The sequence below is a fragment of the Eriocheir sinensis genome, chromosome 40 (genome assembly GCF_024679095.1).
Source record: "Eriocheir sinensis breed Jianghai 21 chromosome 40, ASM2467909v1, whole genome shotgun sequence".
NCBI classification, from domain to species: Eukaryota; Metazoa; Arthropoda; class Malacostraca; order Decapoda; family Varunidae; genus Eriocheir; species Eriocheir sinensis.
This window is the reverse complement of record NC_066548.1, coordinates 16,114,844-16,131,919: the sequence shown is the minus strand read 5'-3', so window position 1 is coordinate 16,131,919 and position 17,076 is coordinate 16,114,844. Positions and strand designations below refer to the sequence as shown.

General features: G+C 41.9%; 1 protein-coding gene and 1 long non-coding RNA gene across 2 annotated transcripts in view; one reads left to right on the top strand and one right to left on the bottom strand.

Moving 5' to 3' along the window:
• The first annotated feature begins 584 nt into the window (after nucleotides 1-584).
• LOC127009406 (uncharacterized) lies at nucleotides 585-9,621 on the top strand. Its single transcript, XR_007761981.1, has 2 exons — nucleotides 585-8,886; nucleotides 8,993-9,621. It is a non-coding gene; the product is annotated as an uncharacterized LOC127009406 (long non-coding RNA).
• A 1,258-nt stretch (nucleotides 9,622-10,879) lies between these two features.
• LOC127009405 (ruvB-like 2) overlaps nucleotides 10,880-17,076 on the bottom strand; it is a 91,448-nt gene continuing 85,251 nt past the window's right edge. The window contains exons 10-11 of the mRNA XM_050882487.1: nucleotides 12,661-12,763; nucleotides 10,880-12,421 (exon numbers count right to left, since the gene is read on the bottom strand). Coding sequence (XP_050738444.1) covers nucleotides 12,393-12,421; nucleotides 12,661-12,763 — 132 coding nt within the window. The 3' untranslated portion in view covers nucleotides 10,880-12,392. The remainder of the gene's footprint in view (nucleotides 12,422-12,660; nucleotides 12,764-17,076) is intronic.

The following is a 17,076-nucleotide window of genomic DNA, read 5'->3' as shown; positions in this document are numbered from 1 at the left end:
TATTGATATTACACAGTAGAACATTTGTTTTTATTTTGAAATACGGCGAAATATGATAAAATTCGAGTACATGGATTTATGACCCCATAAAAAAGACTAAACCTTGGGTAAAAAAGCAGCCTCTTTACACAATCAATGAAAGTAAGTAAGGGAAACCATGTCTGCCTTTTCTTCAAATCCTGATGTATATATCTTGTGGATTTCAAGTCCCTAGGTGGAATAGGTAAAATTCAAAAAATATTTAAACTTCGTCGCTTGATATCCCAAAACCATGATTTTGCACTTTAAAAAATATCTCCTCCTAGGCATTTACTGTTATACTAGTTTCAATACTTCAGGGTTATGAAACAATACAAAAGGAACAACTGAGAGTCTGCTAGATTTTCTCTGAAGTTCATTTTGATTTTTAGAAAAAAAAAATTGTTTCATAGAACAAGAAATTTTTTTTTCTTTTTATTAACAATAAACAACTCCAACTTTTCCCCTCATCTCTCCTGAATAAAATGCTTCTTGAATGAAGCAAATCGGTTAAGATATAAGGGAGGAGAATTGAAAAAAAAGACAAGCCATTTAAGATGGGAAAAACCCAAGTGGAAACCTCCCCTTAAAGGAAGCATCCGCCTGTTTCTTATAACTAGGCCTAGGGTCTTGATTTCGATGTATATAATGAAGAATGGTACCCTGATCATCATACCACAAAAATCGAATGAATCATTTTTTTTTTTTTTTTTTAATAATTTTGAAATCGACCTCCTACGTCAGTTATGCACCGTTCTTCTTGTCCTTCTCACACAAAATACTTTATAACCTTCTTAACAAAGTCTTTAAAGAATATTTTTAATTTTATTTCATTTAGTTCCAAAATAAAATGAGAAAATTTGCATTCTATAATGTATTTTACTGTATTATGCAATAAAGAGATTAAATTGATAGATTTTTTTACCACTTTGTTCTATAACATGTCTAGCTCCTAACTCAAAAGTTGTATAGCAGTCGCGCTAAAACTAGAGGAGATACGTTTTATGGGTGTACTACTCTAGTTTTGAGAAAACGGCGATTAAAGGTTTTTTCCATTTTCGTCTCATACTGCAATCAAAAACAGTATAATGTCCCAGACTTGTTATTGTTTGATTCCTCAGGGTTGATTAATCACAAATCAATGCATTTATCTAATGATGGGACTCCTGGCTCTCCCTTTCAAAGGTATTAACCACTCTGAGCCGAAGTATCGCGACGCGCCAAGTCATTATAATTGTTGCCAGGTTTGATCTTCCAAACTCGCCTGGTTTATACTCATTGCTTAGTGTCATCTGCTTTTCTTTTTCTTTTGTCATTGATTGGAGTGGTAGTTCTTCTTTGCTTTCCGCGTTTCAATCCTTTTCTATATTGATGTTTGTTCCCAACATGCTTGTAAGTGGATGACACTTGTCATGGCCAAAACTGTGTTCTATCACTGTCACTTGGGTAGCAATTTCACTCTAAAGTGTCCTGCATATTTGACTTCCATGCATTTCAACCATACTTTTGAATGAAACGATTGATTTGGTGGTTGTGGTGGTGGTGAGGGATCTTGTAGTGGGGGAGTCGCTTGACCTTGAACTTGAGTGTTGGCGTGTAGCATTTGTTTTCCTTGTATGAGCTGCCACTCTGCGGTTTTTCTTTACATGCCGTTTCCGCCTTGACCTGATGTCAGTGAAAGGCTTCATGGCAAAAGTAACTGCTCTAATGCCTTACCAAGAGGTCATGAAGGAAGATCGCAATGTAAAAAAAGCAGTATTCCCTGAGGCACCAGTTCAACTGAGTGGGAATCAGGAAAGCCGTGGTGGATCGGGGGAAAGTTGCCAGATGCACGAAAATATATTAGTATGTCATTATTTTGTCATATTTATCGAAAATAATGGAGCAAAACGATTCCGGTCACCCGCACTAGAACCGGCTCGTCACACCCCGTTATTAGGCATTTAAACTCAGTCTCGGTGGGACATTAAAATTCGCTGGGGAAAGAAATAAAAACTGCCATTTGATAGCTTATGCATAGACGATCGTGCCAGAACATATAACTTATTTTCGATATTTATCAAACAATTTCTAAAAAATAGGGTGTTGGATCGTCCCCTTAAGTCGCCGTGAGCGCGCACTCACTGTCCTGGCCCCGAAGTGAGTATTTGTTGCAACACGTTACCGCCGTGTGGTTGTCAGAGGTGGGCGCGGTACTGAAAAATCAGTAGTGCGGTTGCGGTAGTGCGGTACTTTTTCCGGAGTAGTGCGGTTGCGGTAGTGCGGTACCATTTTTTTTCTTTTCCAGTGCGGTACGCGATGTGCGGTACTGCGGTAGCGGTAGTCAAAATAAAAAATACTTCAGTGCCTATCCTGGCTATCCAAACAAAGGAAACATGTTTAAAATAGTACAATGAAAAATTGGCCGGCACCACGGACGGGTCCAGGATTGAAATGGCCGGCACCGCGCGGGTTAAAAAAGACTCGCAGTGTAGTAGTTTAGTCTGTCTATTTAGTATTTAATTTTGAACAATAACTGAAAAGTCAGAATGATTGAATCACTGATTCTGATGACTGATACCAATTGACTGATTGAGTCCGATTCACTGTAAAAAAAAAATAATAATAATAATTATGTGAGCAGTAGTGCAGTCTTCGATAGTTTTCAAAGTACCGCAAAAAAGTACCGCATGATTTTTAGTGCGGTCCGCGGTAGTGCGGCAATTTCAGAAATATTGCGGTAGCGCCGTAGTGCGGTACTCTTTTTGTGATGCGGTACTACCGCACTAAGTACCGCACTTGCCCATCTCTGGTGGTTGTTACAGTATTCCCATCGGTACTTGTTTTAGTCGCTAGCTTGTTTGCTGCACTGGTGATTTGCTATTTATGTGGAGACAGTCTGTTTTGCACTGTGTTCGGATCTTTGTGGGTTCGTGCTGTCCCGGGAGAGTGTCCTTCCGGTTGTTTTCTATTGTGGCTTTGATTGCCTGTTTGTCTGATTTAATCTTTCCAGTAGCTCTTGTCAGGATGTCCAGCTTCGAACAGCTTAAGCTTCCTCGGTGCCGGTATCGCCTGTTCCCGTTTCCTCGGCAGCTTCATCCTGCTTTGCTGGACCACTTGTTCACACGATACTGGAGTTTGCTCCTGCGAGCAGCAGCGCACCTTGCGGCCAGTCTCGCACTAGCTAGTGTTTACAAACACCACCTGTGACCACCAGGTCCACGGCTGATTTTTGGCGCAAGTTTTGTTTTTTGACGTGTCTGATGTAATTTTAGGCCTCCTATCAATTGTGACCTGTGTTCATGAATAAGCCAGGCATATGTTGGTGGGATATTGAGTACTGAAATATAATATATTATGATCATTTTCCATCCAGCAAACGCTATCGTTCTGGTTGGTTATATTTATGTAGAGTAAAAAAAAAACATGGGCTATAGTATATTCGGTGTTTTTGGACCGTGCAGGGAGTTGTTGGCTCCTTTATGTGGTGCATTTGGCCTTCTTGGCTCATTTTTGGGTTGCCTTTGGCCTTTTTCTGACATCTATGCTCTTCTATAAACTCGCACAGGGATTTCACTACACTTTTGGGCCACACCAACTCGTCAGACATTATAATGACTGTAATTTTGATGTGAGAAGGCCACAACAGGAGAAAGATCACCGTCGTCACGGAGCCACGGGAAGGCGGTCACTTCCATCCACCAAGGGTGCCGGTATCCATTTTCCATTCAAATTTGGGCCGCAACATAAGGAAACTTTGCCTGTGTGAACCGCACTTTAGAAAGGAAAGAATGGAAGAGGCAAGAGGAAACTGAAGAACAGAAGAGGCAAGAGGAGTTTGAAGAACAGAAGAGGAAAGAAGAAAGGGAGTTCGAGTTAGCGAAGCTTCAGGCAGAGAAAGAACTTGAAATGGCTCGGATCGCCGCTTCGAGTAAGTCTGCTCCTCCTTGTTCTGACGGTGAGTGTGTTGACAGACCTCGTTTACCGGCTTATAAGGATGGAGATGACTTTGCTTCTTATCTTTGTAGATTCGAGAGGATAGCTGAACTTTTAAAGGTTGATAAGAACGCATATGCTGTAAGATTAGGAGCCCTATTGTCTGGTAAAGCTGCAACCATTTATACTTCACTTTCTCCTGAGATTGTTGCTGACTATCTGAAGAAGTCCCTGCTGAAGAGCTTTTGTAAGACTCCCAACAGCTTTAGAGTGGACTTCCGGTTGAGTAAGATTCAGCCAGGAGAAACTTACGAACAGTTCAGCATTCACCTTGGCCGCTCCTTTGAACAGTGGTTAGAGGCTTGTAATATTGACCTCATTTTCGTTTCTCTCATGGATTTCATGGTGCTGGATCAATTTATCTCCTCCCTTCTCCCAGACCTTTGCACCTTTATAAAGGAACGAGGAGTGCGTAAGCTGGCGGCCGCCATACAGTTAGCCGACGACTGGTCATCGGCGTGCCACTCGTATCCCATGTCTTCTCAGTCGCAAAATAAGGTAGTTGCCAACATTCTCCTTTCTTTAATCAGTCTTATAACCATCTGAATCTTCTGGCCTTGACACAGTGGCTCGTCACTTAAGTGATTTCATATCTCTCTGTGCCCTCATTGAGATTTCCTCCTCCTTAACACTCATGATTATCACACTCTTCTGCTAATTCTCAAACCTAGTTTTCCTTATTTCTCATTACCTGGACAACCTCACACTCCATCTCCACTTTTCTTTCCCTTTCTTGTTGTTCCAGGATTTCTTTGAAACTTCCTTTTCCTTTTCTTTTTCCCATACATTTATTTATACATAAACTAATTTCTTAATCTTATTTTACATGTCAACTACACTGTCAATATTTACCTTTACCCTTTTCAATATTTCCTCTTTGATCATTGCTTTTATCTTGTCTTCAATGTTATCATCACTGGCATTACCCTTTTTCAGTTTTTAGTTTTCCTTCCTTAGTTTTCTGACTTCTTCCCCCTTGGCAACTGGCTCCTTCTTCAGATCATGCACAATGTCAACAAAGTTTCTCAAGTTCTCCCTCAAACCCCTTACCTCCTTCCTAGAGACATTGATTTATTTCTACAATCATGTGATGGTTGTCCACATTCCCAGGGCTGTGATTTGGGCCGGCGAAAATCCAGGAAAGGCATCAGCCTCGCTCTCCCTATCTAACGGCATCTTACCCAGGTGGGTCCGGCTACAGGAGTACTTACATTTCCATCGGCAACTTTTCTTCGATTTCTGTGTTCACATTATCCCTTTGTGTGTGTGTGTGTGTTTGTGTTTACCTATTTGTGGTTTACAGATCCTGAGCTAAGCTCGGATAGTCATGTCTCCTTGTCTATATTTGTCCAACTCCTTCATGATGAACACTCCTCGGTTTTACAATTTCCTCCTTTAGACCATTCCACTCATTTACACTTCTGTATGGGAAACTACTTCTTTTTATCCTTCAGACATGTTCCCTTTTTCAGCTTCTTACCGTGACCTCTCAGCCCCCTATGTGAGTATGTGTTAAATATTTCTTAAAACATGGTCTGGGGAGGGGGGATATATCTAGGGATTCCTTTCTGTTTATCACATTGTGGCAGCAGAGCACAGGTCAAGTATACTTTGATTAAAGTTTAATGTATAAAGTAAATAGTTTATATCAACTACAGTTAAATTTTGCAAGGTTAGTTTACCTGCAAAAGTTTGCATTAAAAGGTACAGAGAATGCAATTGCTGAGATTAAAAATAATTCAATAATCAAAGGACTTGGGTAGAATGGTGTGAGCTGTGTGTGTGTGTGTGTAATTTTACTGATTTCTATATTTCTCGACTAATCCAGAAGCTCATGTCCCTAATCTGAAGGCTTTGTCTTTAAACTCCTCGGCTATTCACCCTTGTTAGTGCCAAACCAGACCACCCTGGGAGGATGGACATAATCCAAAGTAATACTGGGCATATATTCACTGCTGGGTGGACAAGTGTATGTACTTACAGAATGACCAGTCTGAAGGGAAGGAGGAGCAGCAAGGTGAGCTGCACACTGATTGCCCGGACCAGGATTCGAACCAAGGCCTGCAAATTCTTATTTAAGGATGCTAACCACTGAAATGCACTTAACAGTACAGCTACCACCACAAAATTACACCCAACTTACTCTGGGGGTTGACATTAAAGTATTATTCCAAAAGTACGTACACCAGTCAAACTGCGAAGGACACCTTTGTGCTATATATAAAAAGCTACTATTAAAAGACTACCTGAACAAGTTAAACCAGATGTAATGTGCATCCCTGAAACAAAACTAGCAAAAGCTAAAAAAAATGATGGGATAGAGGACTGCAATTAACGTATATAGAAAAGACAGAATAGGAAAGAGTGGTGGTGGTGTACTGATATTGGTAAAAACAGATTTAAAAGTGAGAACAGGACCAGAAAATATGATAATTTTAAGTGTTTTCTTACAATTAAAATGCAGTGAAAAACTGAAAATAATGATGTATATGCCCCTACACACAGCAAGCTAGAGAAGTGAAATTTATAACAACCTATTAGATGGTACAAATAAAGAATTAGAGGATATTATTAAAAATAGCAAAAATGTAATCCTAACAGGAGACTAACTAAAAATGTCAAATTTAAAAGATGGGGAAAGTTTGAAGTGGAAGGTGAAGAAAATACAGTGGGAGCTAGGTATTAAAATTGGCCACAGAAAACCTCATGACACAGTGGGTAATGGAAGAGACGAGATTTAGAGAAGACGAACCAGTAGCGTTGGACTTAATTTTCACTAAAGGAACAGACTTGTTAAGTGAAGTGCAACACAAGTGCCCACTGGGAAAAAGTGACCATGAAGTATTACAAATAAAAACTGACGAAGAATGTAGAGACTGGATTAGAGAACCACAAAGAGAAAAGAAGAAAATACAATAGAGCTAGGTATAATAATTTGTGAGCGTTTTTGTAAGAATAAATTGGCCAGATATGAAAAAGCTGAGAAAAGTACAAGAAAAATATGACTACGTACTTCCTTGAAACTTATAACGAACGTGTAGTAAAGTGGGTACCCTACATTCTGATAAAGAAAAGAGGGAAAAAAGAGTGGTTTAATACAAGATGTCTGGAATTAAAGAAAAAGAAAGATAAAGAATGGAGAAAATTACAAAGGAAATCTGTGAAATTTTACAAGAAACCTTTCAGTAAGTATTTACCCATGAGACAGAATTTGAAGAGAGAGATGAGGAGAGAAGTGTCAAAAGAATGGAAAAGATAAGTGGATAAAGAATAGATACTGGGCTTATTGAAATCATTAGATGGTAAGAAGGCAATGGGTCAAGATGAAATATCAGGCCAAGTACTGAAAAAGTGCAGTGAACACTTATTATAGAACTAATTCATGACCTTTTAAGTTGTTCAATTAACCCCTTCACTACGGCCAGGCAAAAACAGCGCCCCGCCCCATGTCCGAGCTGGGCGAGCGTGCCAAGTTTCAAACGTCGCTACTGAATATAACAAGTTTTAAGCCATGTACTCAACATAATCATCATGTATTACATATAGAAATATGCAAAATTAAATGGTGCACATAAAGAAACAAATTGATTGATAATTTTCAGATGTATGCATAAATATAGAGAAATTTGCGTTATGCGTAGATGACGTGTGTCTGCTGAATTGTATTTCCTCATATTAGGTGTGATATAGAAATAGATTTGTGGAGGAAAGTGGAGGAGAGGGAAGGGAGGGACACAGACATAAGATCATGGAAAATATCCCAGATTCACCGACAATACACACAGATTTCACGGAGTATAAGGCTGAAAGGCCAGCCTCCTGGAGGTGGGTCTTGTGTGTGTGTGTGTGTGTGTGTGTGTGTGTGTGTGTGTGTGTGTGTGTGTATTTACCTACCATGTGTGCGAGCAGCCTGGGCCCGAGCAGCTGACGGGCGGCTGATGATGGTGATGGTGATGATGAGTGTCAGCGGCATCAGCCATGGCATCGGCACAACCCAAACTGCATTTTCACTGGGGCCCGCGTGTGTGTGGCTGTGCCCATTGTGGGCCCAGGCTCCTCAATTTGCCAATTCTCACTTTCCACATGTTGTGCAGGACCCCTTTCCTTTCTTCCATCTCTTTTTCAAAAAGAAGAGATGGAAGAAAAGAAATGGGTCCCGTGCAACATGTAGAAAATAAGAATCGGTAAATTGAGAATCCCAAACCCACAACAAACACAGCCACACACACACACGGGCCCCAACAAAAACACTGTTCAGGTGGCGCCGATGCAAAGGCCACATCACCGACACTCATCACCACCATCACCATCATCAGCTGCCCGTCAGCTGCTTGGGCCCAGCGAGCAGCCGGGGCCGTCTGCACATATGCGCTTGGCCACCCGGATGGGTGGCCAAGCGCAAAATGTTGACGGTTTTCAATTTTCCCCATAAGTGTAACGTACCTGCCGGCATACCAACACCGCAGAAGCCAGTTAAAAGCCAACTGGGAGAATTGGGAATAATCCCTTGTACATGGCCATGGTTATTTACCGGATCCAGTTTCTCCTCAGGCGAAACAATACCCGTAGAGGTTAATATGTCATAAGTAGATAAGGGAAGAGAGCGAGAAAGCTTGCTTGGGTTGGCACCCCTGATATAAATCCAGCAGAATCCCCTGTTTTATATATATTTATACATTAGGACTTAGAAATTAAGGGAAAATTAAGTTTAGAATTAACATACAAAAAGACAACCTCAAAAAGGCAGAGGAAGGATAGATTAATGTACCAAGCTGAAAGGCGAGAAGGAAAAGTGTTGGAACCTTGAGGTGGCCACGTCACCAGGAGAGGTAGTGAGGCAACCGCTCTGCCTGGCCAGATTCATTCTGGACTTAACCTTTCCACACGGCACAGGTAAGCTCACCGCTCTTTAGAGTCCTGAGTGCCTGGGAGTGAGAGATAGCCCTAGCCGGCGTTCATCAGTGATTCATTCTGGACTTAACCTTTCCGCACGGCACAGGTGAGGGCACGAGACAAGCTGAAGGCCGGTGTCCAGGGGTTAGGCAAGGCGAGTGGCCCGCCATCTTGAAGCCGCCCCCATTGAGAGTCGGGAATGGACCCAGACGCCAGTGATGGACATGAATTGAGCCAAGGTAAGGGCGACCCAGTCCAGTCCCTGCCGCCCTCGCCACCAGCAGGCTGGTAATGGGAGTAGAAACGGCTCCGAAACCCCCCTTTAGGCACGGCACAACAACATAGTGTAGCTCTCAGGCCTCCACCAAGCCAAGGAAACTGTGTACACCAGGTAAGGGGCATCCGCTTGGTGGACGAGGGACAAACAGTGACCTCACCCCCCTTTAGCTGTAACAGTCTGATCTTTCTATCATACTTACTCTTTTCTTCCTGTTTTTGTTATGAGTGTTTTTATCTGTGTATGCACGCCAATGCGGGAAGTGAAATCGGATTGTCTAGTCAATCGGGCGGTAGCCCTGTGATATCTACCTACATATGGTCATCTCTCGTGTGTAACATTTATTGATAAGAATATCAGGAATTAGAAGAAAGATTTACCATTTTGTATTAACCAAAACATGCTACCCTTCCATCGGGAGTGAGGATTAAATCAATAAATTGTATTCTGTCTATGTCCATGTCCTGTATTAATGCATACAGCCTTCCTAGCCTAAGGTGCAGTCTCGCAATCTCCCCCACCACGACCTCCGAAGGTAACCATGACCCCACACTACCAAACTTGGGACTGAGGATACCATCTACCTCAAGGAACAACCCATAGTAAGCTGGGGAGCGACGGACACTATCTACCAGGTGGGACAGTTGTTAAAGTCAAGTGTTGCCAGGCCTGCCCTTGGCAGGGAGAGTCTGGGGACTAAACAGTTAGTTTAGTTCTGCCCCACCTGGTTCATAGAACTGCCGTTCCTCACTTACAGGCTTTGGGGGTTGTGCCATATTACAACCTCCTGGTGGCAGCTTGCAGAGAGGGAACAGCAGGGAATCAAACCCAGCTGTACACTCTCTGAGGTTGAGGAATCTTAGCGTCACTATTTTTCCTCTTCCTCCCCCTTTTTTTATTTTTTCAACCTGTGATGGCCAGGGGTCGAACCCGGGGCTGTTACATAAGAATAATGGTTCAAAGTTTGCGATTTCAACGTTTGCGACCCATAACGTCGACCTATTTATCGCAAACTTAAGAGACAGTACTGTATAAGGAAGGAAGGAAGGAAGGAAGAAATTGAACAGAAATAGCGGGATGGATGTCAGGGTGATCCGCGAATCCACAATCAACGGGACTATAATCAAATAGGGAAAATAGGGTTTCGTTCAACCATCTTGATCGAATAAAAAAAAATGGATTTCTAAGGCATTTCTAAGCATTGTTATATAGTTTTACATATACATAAATCACAAATTAAATAAGGACTGTAATAATTCAACACACGTCCAGGCAAGGGGTAATGTAGGCTCTGTTTTTCCCAATATATCTTGTGTTTCAGCTACTATTGCCACTCTCCTGGTGATCTTAACTGTCTGATGTGATGGTTAGTTGTGTTATTTAATGCCCTGACCCGCCCAGTAAGCGAGAGTGAGTGTGTAAAGATTCATGGCCTCACCGTCCTCGCCGCAGCCGCCATCATTTCAAACAAGATGGCGGCCACAGAGGAGCAAAACAAACAAGTTGTTTGTTTTCCTCCGGGTACACCAGTGTTGCCAGGTCATCATACTTAGCACATAGTATATTCCATTTACTGACCCATAACTTTAACTGAATATCGTTATTAGCGCAAGCTTGAAAGCTTGAAAGGCCTGAAAAGCATCTATGTGTATCATACTTAAGGATTATTTCGCTTACTTTAACACTCTAATGTTCTGTTTGGGAGGGAAAGAGATGTAAAGTTATTCCAGTTTTATTAATTATGTTTTCTGTGTCCCATATTAATGAGTTTTCACTACAGTGCACGTAGGATAACCGTGGTTCTTAACCACCATGATCCTGTCAGCCAAACGTCAGACCCACGGGGAAATACGTGGTGCGAATAGCACTGTGGCCTTCCATGTATGAATATGACACTTAAATCGAATTTTGATGTTTAGAAAGCAAAAATAAGTAAGCTTCCTTAAGAAAGAGACAGTCCCGTACATCCAGCCCAAAATCCAGCCCCAGGGACGGTTTCTTTGTTTACATTGCACAACATTCGAGCTGGGCGCTACAGACCGCATATACGAGAGTTTTCATCTGCGTTCGGCGGGAGGTGTCGCAAATACCCTACCTGCATATAAGCAAATCCATGAACAGTGTGGCCGTGAATGGCAGAGGGCTTCTGTACAAATGCGCGCAAGATACACTTACGTTATTACACAATAACATTGAAAGTCAAATAAGACACCGTATCATATCCGACCTACATCCTAAAAACAATCGTACAATATCCGGGATGAAATAACTCATGTGCTGGCTAAAGCGAGCCAGGACGCAGTATACGCGTCCTCATGTTGAAGGGATCAAGATTGAAGTCCCAGAGCAATGGAAGAGGGCACATGTGGTCCTACTGTATGAGAGCGGAAATAAGCAAGAGCCATTAAGCTATAGACTGGTTCCCCTAACAAGTGTGATGTGCAAACTGTGTGAGAAGGTACTCAAAAGACAGTGGCTGGACCGTCTGGAAAGAGAAGATAATAAATGAAAGTCAATTTGGATTCAGACAAGGTAAATCTTGTGTCACAAATCTAGTTTGTTTTAACTGAAGAGTAATAGATAAAGTGCAGGGGAGAGATGGATGGGCAGACTGAACATGGGGAGGAACAGTACAACAAGACTTGGATGTGTTAAAAATAGAGTAAGGATTAGCACTGGACTGAGCAAGATGGAGGAGGATCATCGCAAGTCCAACCTCAAGAATGGGAGACGATTGACTATAAATGAAGAAAAGATTGATGAGAATCAATGGGGACTGTTTTGTGAAATGAGCATATGAAGGCAGAATTGAGCAAGGGTTTCAGTGATCAGTGAAATAGATCAGTGTTGGAGAGTTGATAGGCAAGGGATCAAGTGTCCTGTGGGTGAATGCCATAACAGTAATGGTTGGATACACAACTGCTGTACCCATCCCCTTAAAAAGGAGTTCCTTTGAGGAAACAGAGTGTCGGAGATACAGATAAGTAGCAGCCCCAACTTAAACCTCCCCCATAAAAAATAATGGACCTGCTGGCATATAAGCATGTAATGAAACTAGTGAGCTTACTTAGAATGATGATCTTGCTTACAGTACAGTAACTAACATATTAAATCATCCATTGATGGTTTAGACAAGTTCACACCCATAAGTAAACTAGAACTACCAGTGGCTTGCAGAGGCCCACAAAAAACTATCTAGATTCATGATCCATGACATCACTTTGAAGATTCAGCTTGTCTCCATCATTGTGTCTGTTCCTGAAAAAAAAAAAAAGTTATGGATATATAGCCATACCATTCCTCCTAAAGGCTGAGGACTAGCCAGTAACAAGAGATGTTAACTTCTAATACAATAAAAAGGGAGCTTTATATAATGTCATTAGCCTCTAGACCATTATTTTATAAATAAAAATGACAGGAGTGAGTTTAAACCAAAGCACACCTAAATAAACAATCCTTGTCAACCATGCACGAGCCACCATTTCATGCAGCCTTACCTTCATCAAACATGAATTCATCTTCATACTCCTTCAGGAATTTCTGGGACCTCTGTTCATCAATGAAGAGTTGATACACCTTCTTTACATCTGGTATTGTTACCTGAAGCAAAACAACAAAATTTTAAATCTGAGTTCCTGAAATAAAAGAATAAGAAACTGTATAAATCCACCCCTTTATTTTCCTAGTGTAAGAATGTCATGGTAAATACTGTTACACCAGCGGGGGTGTTTGTCTGTGTTGTTTGTCTGTTTGCATGTGTAACGTGAGGAAATCATGGGTAACATGATGCAATGTTGACTAGCATGGTGCAAGATGGGGTGAGAGATGCAGGGGGTGTGGGGAGACAGGACGAGACAGAGAGGGAGACGGCTTGGGGAGTGGAGAGTTGCGTGAATGATGAGCTGAGGTGGAGATGCGTGAATGAGCTGTGTTGGTGTGCTCATGTGCATGGCTGCTCATTCCGGTTTGTGCCCTCTGTCATCATCATCATCATTTCATCGACGCCTGCTCCTAGGAGCTCCCACCAGGGGATGGCCACGGCAGAAGTTTCCAACTTTCTCTATCCAGACACTCCCTCCTTGCCTGCTCAAAGTTTCTCAAGGATCTTTCCCCCCTCTCCCTAACGTACTATTGCACCCTCTCTCTCCATTTCACTGGAAGTCGTCCTCAAGCATTCCCTCCCTCTATCTCACTCACATACACCTTTTTGGTCATCTTACTCTCCTCCATTTTCTCCATGTGGCCAAACCACTTTAAAGTCTGTTGCTTCACTTCTTCCACCACTCCACACTTCTTCCCTTCACCCATGTGACACATTCCAAAATGCTCGTACACACTTTCATTACTCATTCCATCCATTATACTCACACCACAAGCACTCCTCAAATAACTCATTTCCATTGCCTGCACTCTAGACCTCTGACTTGCATTCCAGGCCCACGTTTCACTTGCATATGTGAGGGTTGGTACTATTATTGTATTGTATTTCTCAAACCTCTTTACCTCCATGCTCACACTTCTGCCATTCATGATTCGTCCCAAAGACCCTACCACCCTTCTTCCTTGCAATGCCCTTTCTCTTATCTCTCCCTCCGTACCACCATGCTTACACATAACTGATCCAAGGTACTTAAACTCATTGACCTTCACCATTTCTTCACCATTCAAAATTATTTTGCATTCTTTTTCACATTCAATTCCCACTCTATATGGGCATACAAAATCTACAACCTCACTTCTACTTCGCTCACAAACCACCACTTTACTTTTGTTGACATTTACTTTCAGCTTTCTCCTGTTACATACACTATAAAAAACACTGACCAAATTTTGTAAGTCACTTTCATTTTCTGCAATGAGCACCGTGTCATCAGCAAACAGTATCAAGTTCAGTACCCACTTCCTTCCCTCAGCGAACATTTTTACTCCAACTTCCCCAACTTTGCCCTTCATTTCTCTAATAACACCATCCATATAAATATTGAATAACCATGGTGACATGACACACCCTTGTCTTAAGCCCACTTTTATCTCAAAATGTTCCCTTGTTTCTCCACTAATTTTGACACATGCAGATGCATCCTCATAGAAAGACTTTATTGCACTAAGCAGTTTTCCTCCCACACCATAAATCTTTAAAACATCCCACAATGCAATCCAATTGACTCTGTCATAAGCTTTTTCCAAATCCATGAAGGCAGCGTATAGTTTCTTTCCTTTTGCTAATATTTTTTCTACTACCATCCTGAAGGCAAATATCTGATCCACACATCCCCTTCCCTTCCTGAAGCCTCCTTGTTCTTCACTGATTTTCTCTTCTGTAAGTCTTTGCACCCTCTCTATTATGACTTTTCCATATACCTTTCCGGGTATACTCAGGAGACTTATACCTCTATAGCTCCCACATTCCTCTCTCCTGCCCTTCCCCTTGTAAACTGGGACAATGATGGCTTTCGTCCAGTCCGCTGGCACCTCCCATGCTACTTCACATATCTTGACCATCCATTTAATAACTACATATCCTCCACACTCCAACATTTCTGCTGTGATTCCATCAATTCCTGCTGCCTTTCCACTTTTTAATCTCTTTATTGCCTGATTTACTTTTTCATATTTTATACTTCTTTCTTTATATACTCTACCTCTACTCAAAACTGCTGTTGTTACAGCTGCTGGACGTCCATCCTCAAACTTCATTAAGGTTTTGAAATATTCTCTCCATCTCTTTCACAGCTTCCCCGTCTTTCAACATCTTTCCATTCTCATCCATAACTTCATTTATTTTACTTGAAATATTTTCTGCATTTCTTTCGTTTTTTACTTCTTTCCAATATGATTTCCTGTTCCCTTTATATTTTTCACTTAGTCTTTTTCCAAAGTCTTCATCAACTCTCTTCTTACTTTCTTTTATTGCTTGTTTTAATTTCATTTTGCATTCTCTATATTTCTTTTTCCTTTCCCTTTTTACTTGTTCAGCCACATTTCTTTCTTGAGTTTTCTTAAAAAGTTCCCTTTTCTCTTTTACTATCCTCCTTATCTCTTCTGTCCACCATGAATTTCTTTTTCTTTTTCCATCTCTCACCACTTTCATCCCTAACACTTTTTTTGTTGTAGTTACCATGTGCATCATTGAGTAATATAATGTGGCTAGTAAAAGTCTAAAAAGCATATGGTAATTACAGACACATAATTCTTATTTCTTCCGGTAAGAATAAAAATATCACCCTCGTGCACAAGTTCTCTCTCTCTCTCTCTCTCTCTCTCTCTCTCTCTCTCTCTCTCTCTCTCTCTCTCTCTCTCTCTCTCTCTCTCTCTCTCTCTCTCTCTTCCCATCCCAGCTTAGCATCCCTGAGGTGCTATTTACCCTCCCTCTTACTTCCCCTTACCCATACCTGTCTCTCTGTTTTCTTTCCCTCCAGTACTGTGTGTGTGTGTGAGTGTGTGTGTGTGTGTGTGTGTAGAATACAAGTAAATGCCTTATATTACTAATTACTACTACTACTACTACTACTATTACAGGTCACACGTCTGTTCTTTATGGCTCTATGAATTTCACTGACCCGGCTTCACCCTGTGCGGGGTCAAGTGGAGTTGTCGGGTGTCGCTATCGCCTACGACTATGCCGAAATTAGCCTGACGGGGCTGGCCAAAAAGGGGTGCTTCGCTTCTTCCTTAAAGCGACCTGAAAGGGGTGTATCGCTTTGTACGGGTTAACTGTTCAAAAGGGGAAAGGTATAAGTACGTACTAAACACTTCCTCAAGAGGTACGTACTTGTACGTACTAAACACTGCACGGGTTGAGAAATTAGGTAATATAAAAAATTAATTAAATGCTCTGGCATGACTGTCTATGCATAAGCTATCGAATGGCAGCTTTTTTTGTGTGTGTGTGTGAGTTTAAATGTCCCACCGAGCCTGAGTTTAAAATGCCAAATAAGTAGGAGTAGCGAGCCAGTCCTAGTGCGGGTGGCAGGAATCGTTTTGTTGCATTATTTTCAATAAACGATAAAATAATCACATACCAATGTATTCTCGTGCTTCTGGCAACCTTTCCCTGGCCCACCATGGCTTTTCTGCCTCACACTGAGATGAACTGTTGCCTGAGGGAAGACAGCTTTGTTTACACTGCAATATTCCTTCATGAGCTCTTGCTAAGGCATTAGATCATTTACTATTGCCCTGAAGCCTTTCATGGACTTCATGTCAAAGAGGAGATGGCATGTATTTACCTATTTACCTATTTGTAGTATACAGGGCCTGAGCTCAAGCTCTGGGATTGCTTACACATATGGGTAAAATTCTACAAGTGTGCTAGTCTCGCATGGGCAGACGAAACATTTTTTTTCAGTTTTCAGTGTTATGAAATAATGTGATAATTGTTTCCGTCACAAATCATTAAATGACTGACTTTTCATTGGCTGTTGCACCCACTGCCGCCCACCGCCGCAGCCGCAAAATAACTCAGAGAGAGAGGTTCAACATGCATACTGTCTATTCATTTCACTCACCCCTCACACTCAGAATTGGACACACTAATTGAACAAAACCAGGTAAATTAATGTTTTTCCTGTAGTGCATTCCCCCCGTACGCATGCATGGTGGACAGCAGTGCGACTTGTATTTGCAAGGAGGTAAGGTATTTCTCGCAACACAGGCCCACGAAGTGGACCACACACGCCGCCGCCGTGTCCCGTCCCGTGCTTCGTATTTCCACCACCCCAAACCGTGAGCCAAATAAATAAAACCAAACCTAACTTAATGTAACCTACCTAACGGGAGGGGGGAGGGGGGCTTCACCCTCCTCGACCTCCTTAACCATTTCTTTGCGCGTGGGACGGGACGCGACTATCCCCTCAGGCGCAGTCAGGCAGCCCAATGGGGGGTCTCTTTTAACCTCTGTATCTCAAAAACTA